This window comes from Drosophila sechellia, chromosome X (assembly GCF_004382195.2).
Source record: "Drosophila sechellia strain sech25 chromosome X, ASM438219v1, whole genome shotgun sequence".
NCBI lineage: Eukaryota > Metazoa > Arthropoda > Insecta > Diptera > Drosophilidae > Drosophila > Drosophila sechellia.
Genome location: NC_045954.1, coordinates 20,439,127 through 20,460,232, shown reverse-complemented (window position 1 = coordinate 20,460,232; position 21,106 = coordinate 20,439,127). Strand labels below are relative to the sequence as shown.

General features: G+C 44.8%; 1 protein-coding gene across 1 annotated transcript; it reads right to left on the bottom strand.

Annotated features, from left to right (window-relative positions):
- Positions 1–570: 570 nt before the first annotated feature.
- On the bottom strand, positions 571–19,847 carry LOC6615135 (small G protein signaling modulator 2). Its single transcript, XM_032726064.1, has 9 exons — positions 19,265–19,847; positions 6,188–6,638; positions 5,896–6,115; positions 5,036–5,759; positions 4,637–4,963; positions 3,530–4,581; positions 2,527–2,831; positions 2,199–2,476; positions 571–2,130 (listed from the first exon to the last, which is right to left on the bottom strand). The coding sequence occupies exons 1-9, from the start codon at positions 19,281–19,283 to the stop codon at positions 2,042–2,044; spliced, it is 3,465 nt and encodes a 1,154-aa protein (XP_032581955.1). The 5' UTR covers positions 19,284–19,847; the 3' UTR covers positions 571–2,041.
- Positions 19,848–21,106: the final 1,259 nt, after the last annotated feature.

The following is a 21,106-nucleotide window of genomic DNA, read 5'->3' as shown; positions in this document are numbered from 1 at the left end:
GCGACTGCGACTGGAAGTCGAATTAACAAAAATGAAAGCGAATAGGCGCAAGGTATTATAAACCCTCGAGATAAGGCGGAGTTCCCTCTTTCCATCGGCTACACTGCAAATTAAAACGAATAATTGTGCATATTGAGTAGGTGCTACCCTCTGATAATATTGCGAAAGTTACATATATTTATTTATATATGAAAATAGTGAAAATGTATGAATCCAGTGATGAGGAGAGAGAATTCCACAATGCAATAATTAAATACTAAAAAATAAAATATAATTAAAAATTCCAGCGCAACTGCGCTTCATTCATCCCCCTGCCAATCGGAAATATAAAAATATATTGTAGAGTAAATAATCAATCTAGTTTCTGAGCCATTGGCAACTGCGGAAGGCCAGGAATAGAAACTCCAGGGAAGGTACGTCTTATCGCTCGATAAGGAGAGATTGTTTACCCCATTACCCCAAGTTCTGTGGCAACAGGTGAACCATTCACCTGACCAGCTGATGGATCGGGATTAATTTATCTGCATTTATCCCGAAATATCCACATCCACCATGCAAACTTCGGTTTCAATTAGGTATATATCGTATGTGTATTTATTAATTCCGATTCAAACATACCGACGTCTTGTGCTTTGTACTTGTATACATTTTAACTATATATATGTATATATATATATATTCATATTCAATTTGCGTGGGCGTGTATACATATGTACACAGACGTATTTTTGTAATTGAGATAAAGTGGAGCCAAGGTGTCGTCCACCTTCTCTTTGGCCGGGGAAAGGTACATTTACAAAGAGTATAATTAGTATAATTAGGGTTTAAAGATAATCCACAACATTTATACTCGGTGTAGAGAGAGATCACACAGTGGGGGAAATAGTTATGCGTACGCTTTTGTAAATATACTTATATAAAAATAAAATACAATTAAATGAGACTGGAACTTGGTTTGGCTTGGCTTGGCAGCGCATATATGTATATAATAGATATAGTAGACACACAAGATCCGACGATATGCCGCCCATATACATATGTATGTATGCACATGCAGATACATATGTATGTATATATGGTAGTTTAGGTGTACTTGACTTATTGTTGACTTGATTGTTACACACAATTGGATATTTTTCGCTGGTACTGAGTTTACTTTGCAACGAAATGTAATTTAATATTTGCTGCATGTGTTTTTTTGTGTGATGTGCGATTGCTAATACAGCTCCTTTAAATAATATTAGGCTTTTTGGTTTTTTTTTTTGCAAATTTCTGGTCAGCGTCATAATATAAGGACTTGAAATTTTTATAATGTACAAACAATAGAGCGTTGAAGACATAGACATCTAACCAACCACTCAGTCCACCGTTTCCTAATACTTGATATTGAAAGTTTCAAATTAGGTAAGATGTATATTTTCCTTCAATTCAATTTAGTTTTGCTCGTTCATCTGAAATAGCAGCTAAACGCACTTGTTGTGTGTATATTGATAAACTTTGATATAACGTGATAAATACATTGCACCCTCCTGATTTTCTCTACATAATAAAACGTACTATATGTATGTATATGTTTTTCGCGTATGTTTACCACTGCACTGAAAACAAATTGTTCGAGTGCAAAGTGGTGAGTAACAGATGTCTATACAGTTGTATAAGGTTTTAGATTTCATATAAGTTTTCATTCTTTTGATCAGAGTCTTATGCATTCGCTGCCCCTGTTTTCTGGTTTCCTTTACTTCGGGGATATGCGTGAGGAGTTTGGGAAGAACTTACTAGACCTACGGTTAAGTTACCATTAGGATTACCGTTTAGGATTACAGGTTCAGTGGTTTCTGGTCGCATACAAATCTAGTTTGAATACTTTATAGCGAAGACATCGATCGACACATATGTTACTTATTGTTTGTTTGTTAATCTGCGTTTTCATAGTGGGTTTCTGTGTATTTTGGCAAACGAAATTTGACTGAACTACGATCTAGATTCTATAATAACGCTCTATGTAGCTACATATATAGCTGGGTTCTGCCCATCCATTTCTCTACTTGTTCTCGATGATCATCTGCAGCTGGAGAACCAAACTCCGGGCCAATTGGAGCACCGACTGGGCATTGTGGCGTTCGGCCATTTCTGTAACCAAAAGAACCATATAGCAATTGGTATAATTTTACTCATAAGATGTATGCCATGTATCCCACCATTGAAGAACTTGATGACGTCGGTGAAGTCCATGCTGTTCGAGAGGATGATGTCGCGATAGGTCTCCAGCAGGGCCAGGGCCAGGAAGAGTACGAAGTGGCCGGAGGCGATGTGCTTGGCCGCCCAGATCACCTCCCAGGTGGCGAAGACGTCGTCGTAGACGAGCTCCCTCTTGAAGTCCAGCAGGAACCACCTGTAGCAGAAGTAGAAGTGCGTGTAGTCGCCGTTCGAGTCCATCAGGTCGTACATCTCCGAGTCGAGGATCTGGATGAGGGACCTGTGCGAAGTGGGTTAGTTAGTTAGTCCGACTGAAAGTGCTGCACTCACCTCATGTTGGCGAAGTGCATGTCCATGGCCCCGCCGCTGGGGAAGTTCTCGATCATGCGCTCCATGAGCTTGCAGAAGCAGCTGTAGCTGAGCGACTCGTCGTCGAAGATGACCAGGAGGGGAGCCACCAGGTCGCACATGCCCTGCATGTAGCCCACGTCCAGGTGCTCCCACACGTACGTGGAGATCACGTTGCGCAGCTTGTCCAGGTTCTCGTTGGCGAAGTACCAGTAGTTCCTGTCGCACCGCTGCACGTCCTTCTCGATCCGGTGCAGATTCAGCCCGAACTGCTCCAGGAGTTCACTCTGCAAAGTAAACGAACCAAATTATTACCACGGGAAATTAGAAGGATATCTGAGTAGTGGTTAAAGTTGATTGCTCACATGCAATGATGTCGTTACAACATCAAGACAATGTAAAAGTATGTTTTGATGGATCTTAATCAATCTTACTTAGGAATACCTCAATTGAACCACTTTTCAATAATAATAATCGATTAGTAGAATTCGGTTGGCTTCTATGGTATTTATACCCGTTACTCACAGAGTAAAAGGGTATACTAGATTCGTTGAAAAGTATGTAACAGGCAGAAGGAAGCGTTTCCGACCATATAAAATATATATATTCTTGATCAGAATCAATAGCCGAGTCGATCTGGCCATGTCCGTCTGTGTATGAACGTCGAGAAAAAGGCGCAACGCAAGTTTGGTGACTCATTTTGCCACGCCCACTCTAACGCCCTAAAGCCGCCACGCCTACACTTTGTAACTATTTTTAAATTTTGCCCAGAAATCCCAGAAAAATGATGAAATTTCGCGTTCGCATTCACACACTAGCTGAGTAACGGGTATCTGATAGTCGGGGAACTCGACAATAGCATTCTCTATAGCATTGTGTATACGCCTAGTTGAACCACTTCCTAGGTGGACACTATACGAATTAAATTGAACTCTTGTTCAAATGCCTTACGGAAATTGTCTCAAAAGTGGACTGGGCTACTCACACTGTAGACACCTCCATTGGAGCTAGCTGGTGAGGCGCAAGCGGACTTGGGCTGCTGTAGGGCATCCATATTGACGCTTGCTCCGCCGGATTCTCCAGCCTGCTCCTCAAGGAGTGACATCTGGTCGCCCTCTGCCGCCTTTGGACTGCGCTCCCAGTTGGTAATGTCCACGGATGCCTTGGTGATGATGACAGCGGCGGCTGCCGGTGGTGGTGGCCTCACTGCTTCTTCATCGTCCGGCAGCTGGAGTTCGTCGGCACTCAAGTACTCCGGGCTGAGGACACTGCGCGTGTCGCTGGTCGGGCGTTGATGCACATCGCCGGGTCCCACTGTCTCGTACGAGGAAGCTGTGGATGCCGAGCAGCTGGGCTCCTGATTGATCTGTTCCTCCAGCTTCCGGTACTCCGGTACCTGGTTCTCCGACTCTGGATTCTTTTCGTCCTGCTGCTGCTTCGGCTTGTTGTCCTCCTCATCCGGTTCGTCCAGTTCATTGAAGCTCTCGCCCTCGTCCACGTGCCCCGAATCCGTGCTGGTCTTCATGGCCCTCGGAATGGGTTTCACAGTCAGGTGATTGCCACTCACTGCGCACTCCGCCTGCTGCTGCTGCTGTTGCTGCTCATCGAACTCCAGATCGCCGGGATCTGAAATGTCCGATATGTCCTCGAACACCTCGTTTTCTAGTTCGCCACCGGCTTCGAGGTCGGCCGCCCGCACGGTTCTCTCGTTGCCGGAGTTGCTGCCGGAACTCAGCTTGGCCACCGCCCGCGCTGTCTTCTCCTTCTCTCTCTGCTGCACAATGGCGTCCACCGCCAGCCACTCGCTCATCGTGGTCTCGTAGTAGTGCTTGCAGGTCTCGTCCTGCTTCTTGCGATCCTCCGTTGTGGAGCCGAAGGCGTAGTGGCCCAAGAGGTACGGCCACACCTCCTGCCGCAGCTCCGGCTGGACGCCCCCGAAATAGACCAGGCGGTAGAACTCGGTCGCATTATCCAGCACGCCGTTCACATTCAGAAGCTGCCAGCGCTCCTTCGTCAGGCCCTCCTCATCGGCTTTCACTAATAGACGTGAAAGCTACAATATGTGAAAAATCATCGAGTCTTGCTCACTTACTCTCAGGGGTAATCCTGCCGTGCACTAGACCGGACAAGTGGGTGCGGACCGTGGAGAGGTGGCGGCAGTAGGCCAGCCAGCCGTAGAAGGCCCTGGAGATGATCTGCCGGCGCATCGTGGAGCAGACCATCTCGATGCTGGTGCTCTGCGCCTGGAGCAGCTGTTGCTGTTGCTGCTGTTGCTGGAGGAGCAGCGGCGACTCCAGCGGGAACTGGTCGATGGAGAGGCTCTTGTTGGAGCAGTCGCTGCTGCCGGTGGTGGAGCAGCTGCTCAACTGCGCCCTCCGCGGAGTGCTACGCACAAAGTCCAGGATGGAGTGGGTGGCAGCTGGAGATGTAGAATCATAGGTCAAATCAAATTCAAAATGGTTTTGGCAACGAAGAATGGTGCAGCACTCACCGAACTCTTCGTGGCGACTCTTGCTGACGATGCGGAAGACGTAGTCGATGGGCGTCTCGTCCACGGACTCCATGACCGAGGGCAGGATGCGGCGTCGCATGCTCCGGGGCCACAGGAACATCTTGCCGATGCCCCGCTGCGACCACAGGGGGGGATCCAGCTGGCCGTGTGGCAGGAGACCAGTCTCCAGGCAGCTGAGAAACTGCTGCATGTGCCCGCCCTCGGGGAAGTGGATCGGCGGCCGCTGGACGCCGTCCTGGCCCACCAGGATTACGGTGCCGCCGCTGTCCTCGCCGCGACTCTGGTGACAGTGGACGTAGACAATCTCGTCCACGTTAATGTTCAGGGCGTAGGCCCAGAAGGCGTCCTTGTCGATGTCCTCCGCCTCCTCCGCCTCGGTGTAGCCGTTCATCAGCTGGTTGGGCGTCCACTTGATGGTCAGCGTCTGGATGTGCTGATGTAGGCTGAGGTATCCCGGCATGGGTTCGGCCACATCCTTGGGCAGCACCTGCACATTGTTCTTGCCATAGAGCAGCGTGGCCTTCGCGTTCTGATGCAGCGACTCCACGTAGTCCTTGGCCACACTGGCCGAGGCGATCGACTTGAAGGATCCAGTGCCCGCCTCGTCGGAGCTTGTGTTCAGGCTCCTCTTAAAGTTGATGATCGCCGGTCGCGAGCACGTCGACGAGGAGCGGCGACACGAGCTGATCCGGTGGCGTTGCACCTGTTTTTATTGATGGAAAATCAAATATTTACTTATCTCAACTAAATTATTATTATATTATTATATTATATGTAGGTTATATGTAGGTTGGGAATAAAGATCGGTATTCAAATTCGATTAAATGAGCCATACACACCAGTTCATCTGCGTGCGGATCGGTCCAATAGTGATCGGCTGTTTTGGCCCGCGTGAATTCCAGGGCGCAAGGACCCACCAGCAAAGAGCTGAGAATGGATCCGTAGTCGGAATCGGCCACCAGGGAGTCCCGGTCGTAGAAGCTGCTGGCATTGCTCACCAGATACTCAATGATTTTGGTCAGGCGCTTCTCGTAGAGAGCCAACCGAATCCACAGATACCTATGCGGAGACATAAGAAAACAAGTTGGTCAATCTTTAGCCCAGAAATTGATTTCCGCTGAAGGAACTCACTTCATGCTGGCCAGGGACATGCTGGAGGTGCTCGCACTGACGCTAATGGAAGCGGACGCGGAGGACGTGCTGGCCGCCGCATTGGTGCCGGTGGACATCGAGTTGCTGCTGCTCTTCTTGAGCATCGGCGGCCGCTGGAAGCTGTCGCTGCTGCTGGAGGAGCGCTTGCTGGGATCGCTGGCCTCGATTTCCTGAACCAGCTTGCTGATGTGCTCCGCCTCCGGGCAGCTCTTGGCGATCTTGTGCAGCAGCGCCGTCGTCGAGGAGGTCTTGAACAGACCCAGCGCCCTCCGCCGGAGGCCCTGGCTCAGGCAGGCCTCCACGGCGCCGCACAACGAGGTGACCGAGCTGCTCTCCTCGTGGACGTACTTCTTGGTCACCGCCTCCTCCATCAGCTGCTTCACCTCCTTCTTCACGCTGGCTATCAGCCGCTCCTTGTAGTCGGAGCCATCTGGGAGAGGATGCAAAATAAATGGCACTGAGTGAAGAGTAACTTTATAGTTCATTTTTAAGCCCGTTACTCGTAGACTAAAAAGGTATACTAGATTCGTTGAAATGTATGTTTCCGACTATATAAACTAAAAACTGTCACGCCCACACTTTGGAACAATTTTTTAATTTTGTCACATTTTAGAAAAGGGGGCAGAAAAATATTGCTGTCCTTCGCCATTCGCCAAATCAAGTGTTTAGCAATAAATACGTGTCAAAAGGTGTCGCAAAAAGCTAATCATTTCCACAATAACAACGTAGATCAATGATACAATCTTATCTGCATTGATAAAGGTCGCCGATGACTGATAGTCAATCAGAGTGAAGTCATTAAGCAGATAGCGGAATATAATAGTTGTGTAATTTTCGTTAAATTATAATAGTTTTCTGTGCAATTTTTGTATTGGTAAACAACCAGTATTTATTCAATAAACAATATTTTCGCATCAAAGGAACTATTTTCAGTGTTGAGTAATTCAAGCGAATATAAATAGTAGTGAGTGATGTTTGACAAACCCCTGCTTTTACATTTCGCCGAGTGAGACCAAGGAAAAGTAAACCCCTGGGCAACGCCCATTAAACATTTACCCCAAGCGCCGCATCCTGTGTCCTGTATATATCCATATCCCTTATGTCCTGTTCGTCCTGTTCGTCCTGCAGAGTCTGAAACTCAATATGTCCAACATGTGTTGACTGCCGCCCCTCGAACACTTTCCCAACCAAAATGCTAATGGCATTTGCACTCAAAACTGACGATGGCCTGCGGCCACGTATAATTTCATTTTCATTAATTGTTTTCCATTCGGAGCGACGGCTAGTGTGTTGGTGGCGTGGCCAGGATACGAACGCTGGCCAGGAACCACTGCGAACGCAGATACACTCACAGATCCATTCGGTTGATGGATGGTGAGTGATGGTCAAGGAACGCGGCGGGCAATGGGAGCATATGCAGATCGGGTATATATACATCTGCAAGTACGAGGGACAGACAGGCAATAAAGAAAGAAATTATGATGCTCAGATGGAATCGGTTTAATTGAAGTTCCACAATGGATAACTAGTTATTCCACTCATCGCTATCCATTAAATATACCATTGGATCAGATTCCGAATAAAAGGGCACAACTTCAACTTTTCATTATGATTATTGTAGAATTAACTTCTATTTGGCTAAAGCTGTGGATAAATGTAATATATTTCCAAGATGCCAATTGGGCGTCGTAAAACAGCCTCATCAATGTTCCATCAAATTGACTTCGGATTGGATATTGGTTTTGGGGTTTCCCGGATGCACTTCCCACTGGCAAGCTGATGGCCGCCGCCCACTGAGCCAGCTTCATTATGCTGGGCGCGGATGACGACGTGGATGCGGACTTGTAGGCGGGGCAATGGCAGTGCGTCTCTGGAGCTGTGAACTGTGTGGCACTGTGGCTCTGTGGCGACAACAAAGTGCTCGCCGTCTGGAACGCCGACCGCGTTGTCGCCATGCCACGTCCTTGGTGGGTGGAGATGGGTGGCGGAGGCAGTGGCAGTGGCACGTAGTGGGGCGCCCCCTTTTTAATTGCTACTCCTTTGTTGCACCATTTCCATTTTGCATTTGACACTTGTTGTTAGTTCTCCATCTCCCTGCGACCAGCGATTGCATGTAATTAGCATTTAAATGTACGCAGCATACCGGCCTTGGCAACAAGTTTTAATAACTGCACCTTCCGTCAGCCGAGAAATGCAAATATGCTGGCGAGAAAGTGGAGAAAGTTTCGCATCCCCCCATTTGCCATTTGCTATTTGCCATTCGCTATTTGCGTTTGCCGTTTGCTGATGCTGATTTGTTTATTTGTTTGTTTGCCTGGCCTCCGTTGACGCGGCCAAACGAGAGTAAATATTAAAAGATACTCAGATAATTGCACCTTTATGTATATGTGCATTAAGTCCTATGTAAATTACATAATATGTATTCACATCTCCTGCTTTAAATTCGTTCTTGCCACCGATTATTTGAATACCACTTTTGAAAACTGGGCCATGTTTGGAACGTGAAAAGTTTTGAATCAACAGTGCATATATATTGAAATATAAGATTCAGTAGTTTCAAATTTATCACTCATACGTACTGTTGTTCGTGATAAAACACTTTCTTTGGTTTGATTTCCAATAGAATGCGAATTATTGAAGATTATGTTTGTAAACCCCACATCAATTTAGCCAGCTAGTGAGCAAAATTCCCCTTAAAGTCGATTTAAAAAGAAAATAAACTGAAATGAGCATATGGACACGGCTTTCTCCCAGTGGAGTGGTCTCCATCTCCATCGACATTGGCGCTGGCCACGAAACCCTTTGGGATCGCCCAGCCGGAGCAGCTTCAGCCACGGCATCTGAATGGAAGGGGGCGTTGCTGGTCCTTTGGGCGGGTCACCTACACAGCGACCTTGACGAGCTGGATAGTCTTGGTCCTGGTCGTGGTCTTGACCAGCGATTATCCCGGCGGGAGAAGCTGTGGGTCAACACGCACACACTAATAGGTGCAAGCGAAGCCATAAAGGCTATCTTTAAAGCTCCCGGCGATAGTAAAACTTTAACCGCTTTCATTAAACTAAATCGCTTGCTTTAAAATCTGGCCAAGCGAGTGATTTAGCTCAAATCTTAAGTAAAAATCTGGAATATGTCGAAAATATTTTGCAATTGGCAGGTGATATAGAAACATATTTAGCTAATTATAAAGCTAATTATAAACTTCACCCAAAGTAGCCGTTATTAAAAAAACGTTCAAAAAAACGCTAGAGTTTGTATTAAAATCGCAACATTTTCCCGTCCCACCTGGCGTATGGGTATTATTACAATCAATAGGGCAAATCAAAATCGACGAGGGAGACAAACGAAAAAAAAAAAGAAAAACCTTTTGGAATTCATCTTGAAAATTAAAAGGAAACTCTCGAGCAACAGGATCCAGAAGCCGCACAAGAAACTTTATCAATTATCTGCAGAACAATCAAGAGCGAAATTTGCCGCACTGAAAATCAATTTCAGTTTCTGCCAAGTTCAGGAAAGATGCGAACATACCGGGCTCAGGGCGTCCTGGAGGTTCCTTCGTCCTATGAGGGCCTCCACCGCGCCTGCAATCGTAAATTCATTTGGCCCACCAAATGGCAATTGATGGCTTAAACAGGCTCAATAACCATTTTGGGCCACACACACACACACACGCATACACTCAAGGCCGAACCTTAATTAAGGGGAGCGGAAAATGGTGGAAATGGGGAAAATGGTGAAATCGGGGGGTTAATGGGCGCCCGTGTGGTTGGCTATTCCTAGCCAGCAGCATTTTAAATAAAATGATTCTATTTTCATCGCCCGAAATGATTCGCTGGTTCGCTGGTCCGCATTTTCCTCGATGTTTGTTTTGATGTGAACACGGCTAAATATATATGTATTCATATATATATAATATATACATATATATATAATATATACATATATATATAATATATACATATATATAGAGGCAGGGGTTTCGATTAATTTAAGCTTTACGACCCTGAACCATTTTGGGCACTTGCAACTAGGTATGGATAATTAAATGGGCTTAAATGGCCAGAAATGTTCGGCTTGTGGCCACAAAAGAAAGGCGAATATATTTTCTTGGAAAAATGTAAACCTTTTGCTCCTGCTTACAGCTATCACCATTGTTTCCACAAATGAAGCCGTGGCCCGAATTCCATTTAAATTGCTGGCAACAAAATGGCTTTAATGTCTTACTTTGTTTTGTTTGCTGTAAAAACGCTCACAACAGTTAATTGCCAATCGAATGCACGGGCATTCTTCAGATACTTTGTCTGAAACCGAAGTGCAGATATACATATGTATGTATCTATAATGGTTGCCAGCTTATCAAGCCGACAACTATTTCCATAGAATTAAGATAAGGACTTGAGTTACAAAAGGTATTGCCAATGACACGAAGCGAGCGTTTTGAATCTATAATAAAATAAAATACAATCCACACACACATGTGCACAACAGATGTCAGTGCTTATATTTAATAGGTTTTTTGTAAATATTATGAAAAATATGTATATTTTATAATAAATTAACCTGCCGTTTAAGTTCCTTAAAAATAGTAATACTTTGCACGAATTCATCGACTGCATTACTTTCCGCTTTCGGGTTTCTCCCAGTGTACAGCTCATTATGCGACATCTTTCGGATACACATCTATTTTATTTGTACTTTTGTGCTGCGTGACATTTTTGGCTTCGATTCATTTGGCTGTTTGGCTGCTTGGCTGTCTTTTGGGGCAGAAAGTGTGGCAGGACCCGCATAAGCAGATAACTAAATAAATGTGTACACGTATCTTTGGCCCTGCGGACGGGGCAGAAACTACTACTATGCGACATTAATTACAGTCTAATGTATCGTGCATATTGTACATATTGTACATATGGTGTATGTTGGCCTCAACACGCAAACTGCATTAAGTGTGTTGCTGTTTCGCAGTTGAGTGGGGAAAAACTTTCGCTCGCTTTCTCCCACGGAGCGGGGGGAGGGGGGTGGGGTAAATCGAAGTTTAAGGGGTCCCCCCAATGGAATGGGACGGGAAATTAATGCCTGAGTTTCCCTAAAATAGCTAAAATGATTAGCGCCACGATTAGGATACCAAGCACCTGTTTAATTGAATGGTTGTTTAAACAAAGTGGAAAGTGTTCATTCAAATTCACGTGTTATTAATTTCCCTAGCAGAAAGGTTAAAATCATCATTATCTTCTACCGTTATTGCACATTGCTATATGCACATGTGTTTGTTTTCTCGCATGCCCATAAAAAGATATGAATTTTTTTTGTTTTAACGCGCGCGTTTGGAAATGCGGTTAATAAATATATATAATGTTAATATATATAACATTAGCCAGAGAATAAGGTTTTTGTTCAGTGAAACTGCCATTAGCACGATTCAATTAAGTGGCATTAAATTCAAAAGTGCATGCAGTGCAATTCGCTAGAAATTACAAGTTTTTCAAATTTAATCAGCAAGTTTAGATTGCAACCTATAGTTAATGTAATGGTAAGCATTAAAATGCAGTAATTCGAAATTGTATGCATCTTACCGCTTTTAATGTGAAAATTGCGAATAAATAGAGAAAAAACTTCGTTAATAAACCAAAGTTTATATATATGGATAATCCCAAAGTGTACAAAGTAAAATGAGATTAAATGTCATTTGCAAAATTCGATGGCATCAAGCAAAGAAGTTATTGTTTAATAAGCCGGCAAAGAAGGCTTAAACCTTAATAGAACCCGCGTAAAAAGATGCAAATCCGTTAAGAACGGAAAACTGCAGCATATCCCCGTTAGGAACTTCTGAAAACTTTCACTTTCCCAAGAGTGCTGACAAAAGAACTAGAAAATACCGAAAACTGGAAATCCGTGCAGGAAAATCGCAGGCATGGAAATGCGCGCAGCTAAGCCGAGGATCTGGAGCTGGGGCTGCTGCAGTTGCTCGCCCACGCCGCTGGCAAATGCAATTTGTTGGTGTTTGCAATTAAAATTATATGCGCCCGGCTTCAAACGCTTTACCACTGGTAACGCCTGCCCCTCTGCCCACCGCGCAGTCGACCTCTGAACTTTGCACCAATTCTTCTTCCGCTGGGAGTAAACTTGCAGTTTTCCTTCGCCGTGGGCGTTGCAGTCAAGCCCATGCTAAGCAAACATGGCGCGGAGTATTTAAGCAGCTTACGCCGCACGAAAGTGCCGGAATCTCGGAGAGCTGGCAGTCGCAGTCAGTGCACCAACTGGCAGCAAAACTCTGGCAAGCAAACACTGGCCGGAATACGTAATTAGGCCGAGAAAGCAGTTCCATTCGCCACTCCACTGCTCGTCTACTTTCCATTCCCATTTCCCCCATTTCAAGTGCATCAAGTGCACGGCCGGCAAAGGTCAGAAGGTCAGCGGGTCAGGGGGTCAGGGGGCAGTGGTGTATGGTGAATGGTGCATGCATCGTGCATGGTACGATGACATATGACGAATGCGCTGACCTTTGGCTATCCCACAACCCACGAATTTTGGCGCTTGATTGAGTTGATTACCGATGCCCGCATAAGTAGGCAACATTTCTGTGGCATTCGCTCCGATTTCATTTGTGGCATGCTACACAGTGCAACAATTACACGAATGGACCTTAAACACAAGAGTTTTTTTTTTTTTACTTTGCTTTTTATTTATTGAATCTTCTTGTATAAGAACTATCAATAAGTTTAAAAATCTTAACTATAACAAGTATTTTTTGAACAGTTGTATTATTTTTCCAACTGTTCTATGATTAAACGGCCCTAATAATTTATTCGCTGGGTTGGTAGCAGAGAACTGCAAAGGTGGCATTTTTTAACACTCGACTCACACCCAACAATTTTGTGTGCGGGTGCTACCCGCCACGCACATCGCGGGTACTTACAAACACACAGTATACGTCTGCACATGCAGACAAGACACCCCGTTGTGCGCGCACCCGAATCAATACGGTGCCCTGCGTCGCGGGTGCCGATCATACTCGGCACCCATAACGGAGGGTAGAGAAGACAAACAGTCAGAAAAAGACAAATGCCTAAAAAGGGATGAGTGACAAAAACACTTGTGGGTTTACCGTTAAACACATGGGTGTTTCCAAAAATACTCGGGTGTTTCTAAAAATACTCGGGTGGTCTTGTAGATAGTCGAGTCACAGACAAGATGCGTAACTCCATACGTTTTACACTCCATACGTTTACACACTATTCTTTCGGCGTGGCTCTAGACTTTGTCGAATACTTTGTAAAATATGCCCTTCATCTTATTATTATATATTATTATAATTATATATATTATATTATATATTATTAATATATATATATATGTAATTTAATTATTATATTATATATATATATATTATATTATATATTATTTATATTATTAACGTTATTATTATTTAAATATAGATTATAGTAAAAATAATAGTACATAATGTCACAAAATTCATTTCAAAAATGACTTTATATAAGAATATTTGTCATTAGAGTATTCAGCTAGCGACGCGTGAAAAATTAATAAGGCAATGATTCGAAACGGCTGGCACCCATTGAGTACATCAAAGAGCAAAGACATGAGCACGAAATTTTTCTTGGGTATTCCCTTTTACCCTTCATTCCTTATACCCGTCGCGCTTCCACCCATACAAATTTTAGGCGTACAAAAAATGACCTGCGGCCGATCGTTGACTGTGCGTCCACTCACCCAAACGGCTCTTGCGCAGCAGGCCTCGGGTGGTTTTTTTACTCGTAACAAAAACACCACGTTGGTAAAACACTCGAATATTTTGTATTGCCGCAAGTAGGGTGTCAAAAAACACGGGGTGCCTAGAGACCGAGTGTTTATCGGGTGGACGTAGAGTGCCAGTGGCGGGCTGCAGTTCTCTGGTTGGTAGGTCCTTTCGCCGGAGACGGGAACGGCTGCTGAGCTGGATTAGACCTCGCGCTAGGTGCTTGGGGTGCGTGTAAAGCTTGCTATGGTATTTTTCCTTAAGTTCCGCGATTGCGTTGGTAACTGATGGGATATTTAAGTCTCTTTGGATGTTTTCACTCCGAACGTTCCACGGTGCCCCAGTGATGGTTCTCAGGATCTTTGATTGTGCTCGCTGTATGATGTCAATATTGCTGTTGCTGGCATTGCCCCATAACTGTGAGCCATAGGTCCAGATAGGTTTCAATATAGAATTGTAGAGCAAGACCTTGTGATCTAGGCTGAGCGGAGAACCAGAGTTGATGAGCCAGTGTAAGTTGTTGGCTTTGAGTTTAAGCTGGGTTTTTTTGGCTTCAATGTGCCTGCGCCACGTGAGTCTTCTGTCAAGGTGTACTCCTAGGCCCGCTACCTCATCTGCTTTCGGGAGTGGTATGTTGTTCAACAAGAGCGGAGGACAGTCTTGTCTGTTTAGCGTAAACGTCACGTGCTTGCATTTTTGCTCGTTTACTTTTATTCGCCAGTCAGAGAGCCACTTCTCAATGTCGATGAGGTACAGTGCCAACTGTGCTGTAGCTTGGATAGGGGACCTTGAACGGCTAAGGATATCTGTACCGTCGGCAAATGTGGATACTGTTAAGCGACTATTTGTAGGGATGTCGGCTGTATAGATGAGGTATAAGGTTGGCCCAAGAACTCTGCCTTGGGGGACTCCAGCCTCCAGCTTTCGGGTAGGGATTTTTTAATTTTAAACATTAGGCCGTCGAGCCAGACTCTGTCGAATGCTTGGGATACGTCTAAAAATACTGCTGTGCAGTATTCGCGATATTCAAATGCAGTTCTTATTTCCGTTGTAATACGATTCACCTGTTCAATGGTTCCATGGCTTTCGCGAAATCCAAATTGGTGGGCTGGGATTATATTGTGGTATATCAGATGTTGATTAAGTCGGATCAGCAGGCATTTTTCGAATAGTTTTGAAATACATGAGAGTAGACTTATTGGTCTGTAAGATGAAGCGACTGTGTGGTTCTTACCAGGTTTTGGAATCATTATGATAATCGACCTCTTCCATCGTTGTGGGAAGTAACCAAGTTTGGTGATGGCATTAAAGAGCTTGGTTATGTAGCGAACTGCAGAATGTGGCAGCTGGATGATCATTTCCGGTGTTATAAGGTCGCAGCCGGGGGACTTTTTCGGGCTGAGATTCTCTTTGATTATTTTAGTTACTTCTTTAGGACGAAACACAATTGGGGTGTGTTGCTGGTGGCTGGTTTACGGGATAATATTTGCGGCAATAAGAGGGAAACCATCTATATCACAGCATACTATCTATATCTGTATGATTTAATATAGAGAGTTAGCCGACTATCAGATACCCCTTACTCGCGCCCGAGAAATTCAAACATTTTACTGTCATATCGATGGAAATAAAGCATTTCTTACATCAATCAACAGCTTCATCTTCACCTTTGAGGTCATATTTCTCGGAATCCTTGCTTCAGGGAATTTAAGCTGACCACAATTGCAACTTTAACCACATATTTTGGGTGCCATAAATGTAATTTAATAAAGGTCTCAGTTTGTAACTCGGTGTTATTTAGCAAATCAGGGTATTTAGCTAGTTTCGGCAAGCCGACGCTTATATACCCTCTGTAAGGACATAAAAAGGAGACTCAGTTATTGTCGTGAGAATAGCTTCACCCTTTCACTGCATTCAGCTTCTGAATATACAGAATCCAATTACACATTTACTATAATGATTGTTTGCAATATTTTACTTTGACTTAAGGCCTACTTTACCCAATTCAATACTCCAAGGATTCAGATTTCCTTTCTGTGTGCAATCCATACCCATGCCAATGGCACTTAGAAACGAATTTCGATCCGCTGCCTCTCATCTGTCCATCCAACTATCAGGTCGAAAAAGAATTGACAAACAATGCGATTTCGTTCCCAGGCGCTTGATTGACATTTGGGAATGCGGCTCTTTGAAGAACTCGGGCCACTCGTTGCGCCCCCCGCTCCGAGAGTCCTTGGAAAAGGACCAACTTTTGGGTCGGCCCCGAAAGGAGCTATCGCTGGGCGGATGGAGCAGACGGGCTGACATGAAATTAATGATGGCCAGACAGTGGATTTTTAATTTTGAAGGTGCCTAGCTCCGGCTTCAATACTTATGGCACCGACAGGACGCAGGACATGCAGACACACGCATGTCAGGATAACGACTCAGCCGTTGACAGTAAGCTCACACTTTGATGGCTTTGTCATGAAAGACCGAGGACGTGACGGCAGCAACCATGCTGAAGCTACGGGGCACCCAGCATACACCACACACAATACACTACAGGTAATGTTTCAACATGTGGCAACATCGCCTGTGAAGTGAAGTTGGTTGTATTGAGACGTAACTTTTTACTGGCAATTTACTTCTAAATTTTCCCTAAGAACAGGGTCTTCAATCACATTATTTCATTTGCTTGTAGACAGCGTGTCCTGTAGTGCCAGCATACCCCCGATACCGCAGAGAGGCATGCAATACTTTGTGGCTAGTACTTTCGCACACACGTGTGCCTCACAGACGCATGAGCACTGCCACTCACACACACACACACACACGCACACAGGGGCCATCCATTTGACCTCTGTTACTTTTACTGTCAACGGGGCGTTAAGTGCACGGCCGTATTTTTGCACTTTGGGGTGGACCTGCCCAATAAGCAGTCTTTCGAGACCCATATGTCACAATTATCAATTTTAAATTGCGTAGAGAACGCTGAGGTTGGCTTACATTGGCAAGGATACTTTATTTCTCACAGGACATGACAACATGATATTTGGTGATACTTGTAAATAAAAGTGCCTTAGAAATCTACACTACTGCACCGTTTTTTTGGTTTAATGTTTGCCCAATTAATATGTTAAATTTTAATCGGTACAAAAAGGAGTAAACTATTTGTCACGGCATCGACCTGAAGCCACGTTTATAAATTCCTTTCATATTGTTTATCCTTGGGGAAAGCGCTCAACATTTTGTTACTTTGTCACATTATTTTGAAGTGCAGCTGTTTGTGGAATGTTGTGCACTTGAAACACGCCTTTGTGGCCCAAAATGTTCAGTTGGTGTTTTTAAAATCAAATTTTGCTTTCAGCTCTGGCATCCGTTTGACAGTTTTTCCGTTAAACTAAATCATTTAACTCGACCAACTTTCACGGCGGCGGCTCACTCTGATGGGCGACACTGAGCCGCAGGTCTGGCAAGTCAATCTCTTCGAGGCCAACTTGAGTCCACGGCTCACGGCTCACGGCTCTTGGCTTTTAGCTAATGCCATAATTGAGCAATTGATGACGGCCACATCATCATCAGCATTGCCAGGCGATGGCCACGTCATCGGGGATATGGCAGGGAAGTGAGTGGAGTGGGTGGAACGGGCGGTGGGCGTTTGAGGGGCAAGGCCGAGCTGCTAAAACATAAACAAACGCCCCCGCCTTGACTACGGGGCACATCGAATTGCCGCATTTTGCTGCGTTCATTCATAAAAGTTTTACGCCCGTGCTCATCAGCCCCCAGTGCACCCCATTACCAAAACACCGCACTACGCACTCCGGAGTCCGGACATTGGACATGGACATTGACCGGAGTGCAGAAGGAGCCACGGGATGTCTGTCTGGCGCAGGAGATGCCGACTCGTATCGAGCAGAGCAGCAAACACACACATGGCGCAACACAGTGCGCATTCAAAGTGTGCAAACCATCGGGGAATGAGTTAAGTAACTCTATGCGCAATGTTTCTTGCTTAAAATGTAGCGTTGCTTTTCCATCTCACTTAATTAAGTTCTTATGAAAACAATTGCTTTCGCACAAGAAGTGAAGTTTAAGTTGTTAAATGAACTTGCCAGCTATCAGCAAGCCGTAATTCAATTACTGCGGAACTGCTGAATAACTGGCAATAAAAATTGTGGATTTATTACAGTCAGCCAGCTTGAGCAAAGGCCAAAAGTCAGGGCCAAACGGGAGGCAGGCAGGCAGGCAGGCAGGCAGGCAGTTGAATGAAACTCATTAGATTATAAAATAAAATTGCAGAAGCAATTAGGCAAGTGTACCTGTTGCCCTAATCAAATCAAGAGCTCTCCACCAGCATTCCATTCCATTCACTAAAAGGTGGCTTATCCCAATGGCACACAGATCAGTGGCGCAAGCAAAGAAACTGCCTCGTCGGGCCACACTTTTGTGGCCCTGACTGTGCGCCTGCCCAGCAGAGGCAGTTGCATTGATTGCCAGGGATTAGGATTACCGGGAAATGCAGCACTCGTACAACCAGCTCGCCCAGCATCGCCCACCGCAAGCCTGGCACACCTGAATGAATAAAACCTGGAAAACTTATACACATATTTCAATTTGCATGACGCTTGCATCGCTTTAGTCGCTGCTAGCAGGCGGAGTCACGAAATTCTCGCATTTCTCGAAGCTATGAGATATGAATGGCTATGCCTGAATGCCGCACGTGTGCACAGGCATCATCGTCAGCATTTGAGCGTGATTACCATATGTAGGACGGGCAAGGGTACTACTCAATGACAGGTGAGTTTGGTTCTAGGGTTACTCGAAAATTCTAGGAATTAATGTGTGATATTCAAGAGCAACTGCTGCGAAGGAAACGCTGTTTCATGTGCCATGACTACTTCAGGTTAAAGTGTGCCTAACAGAATCTACTGAATCTAAGCAAATCATTCGAATAATTATCAATTGCATGCATTCTCTAGCAATCGCGATTGATTTCGATTGCATGTTTGTGCATGAGCAAACACGAGGTTCGCCAAATATCTGTCATACGCCACGTTGGCCCGGTTTACAGTTTTTCCAACTACAAGCTACCAGTTTTCGGATTCATGTTTTCCACTTGATATTATTAATTTTCAACATTTCGAAAAATCCACCCTTGAACGTGTGTTTCGTACATGATATTCGTGTAAAACTTTTAACCACTTTTACCTTTACTTTTTCCCTGACGTCAAAAATGCATTTAAAATGCGCTGAAAAATGTGGTTCTTGTGGGTTTTGGGTAATTTTTTTCGGGTTTTTTGGATGGAGGTGATCACTGTTATTACCTGCATTGCCTTGCACCATTTTGCAGCGTATCTTATAGTATCGTATCGTGGCGTTCTGGCTGCGCGTGGGCGTGTGTTTGGTGCTTGCGGAGATTGCCCAAAGCTTTTCGCCGTAATTCCGTTCCTCTTCTCGCGCGCGTAAAATGTATTTCGAAAAATTGTATTTGTATTTGTGCTCGTATTCGTTTTTGTATTCGTATTTGTATTTGTTTTGCGTATTTTGCGTATGCCGACCGACGCCAGCAGAGCGCAAAGTGTCGCCTATGGCAGCGTGCGTTTGCCTCGCTTTCCTCGCTTTTCCTCCTGGATTTTCCACGCTTGCGTCCCTTTTCGCTTGCCCAACTAGTTGCTGTTGTCCTTAATAAATAATTTGGTTGCCGCCGCAGGGGGTGGGGCAAGGAGTTTCGCCTCCCGCTCGCCCATCGGACGACTCCTGGGCGCTCTGACGCACTGACTCACTGACCAACTGAACCCACTGGGTTAGCCAGAAAACCAAAAAAAAAAAGTGAAAATAGGGCCAGACTCTCGGCAGCAAGTCGTGTGTTTTCTCAGCACAAGCGCGTCGTCTGCACGCGACCAACTCCACAGCGAAACTGAAGCGGAAACTGAAATCGAAATAAAAGCCAAAAGGGAAGGCGGCAACATCGGCGGCCGCAACATGAGGCTGAGCGCGCGCAACATCAGTGCAAGCCACTTCGGCAACAATTGCAGCAGGACTCTTTGAAGAACGCCACACAACTATTAACTAACCCACTACCACATATAACAATTTTTTGCACTTTTTGCTACGTTTAAAAATTTTTATTTTGAATGCACTATAATGCTTTTGGGAACTGAAAATAACTTGCGTCCTTATTTTATTTCTAGTATTAAGCTTTTACAGGCTGTAAAATCGGGCAATGCGCTTCCTTGCAACGGAATTTCAGTCATCAAGCTATTTTCCAATTCCTAGAGAAACTGTTTAACGGTTTAAACACTTTATAAGCATTATCTTTCAGTGCTTAAAAGATGTTTAGATATTTAAAAAAAATTTTACGATTTCTACCAGAAATTCTAGCCATTTTCCGCTAAAAGCTAAAAACACTGATATAACAGGCTCCCAACAGCAACACAGAAACCAACAAAAGTGCCAGCAACACTTACAGTTGCAACATGTGCCACAGCAACATAAGCAGTAACACAACGAAGCTTATGTCTCCGCACCCCGCTCACAACTCTACCTTACCGTACTCTTACTCTACTCTTACCGTAGAAACATTCCCGTTACTTTCGTTTGGGAAGCTTTTCGCTACACACATACACACACACGCGCACGATGCAGGCGAAAATTGTAGTATTTATTTCAAATTTACATTTTAGCTGCGAACGTATTACAGTTAAATGTTTTTCGAACTTCCCTTCATGGTTTTTTTGTATAGCCGTTGCTGTGCCCCTTCAGAAGGTCATCTTAATTCAAAGACTTATATGTAACATACATATTATAAATGCACAGTGTTGTCTTGACAGGGAAAAAGTAAACTCTCAGAAAAGGAAACATACCTCACTATATGGATGTAAAAAGGAATGCATTTAGTGATGCTTTCAGACACCAAGTCGCCGGACATAGCCAGCTTTACACTTAAATGAGAATCATTTAGATATGCCTCTATTTTCACGACCGCTGCTGTGCGGCTGGCAGTTTGCTGACGTCGAAGTCTCTGCCTGTGTGGCGCAAAATCCAGCCACAAGCAACAGGACAGCATGCCAGAATGCCCCTAACTGCCCGCCCCCTGGCCCAAATATTCTGGAACAACCACCTCCCGCACCAGCAACGCGTTCTTAAAAAGAAAGCCCCATCCATGC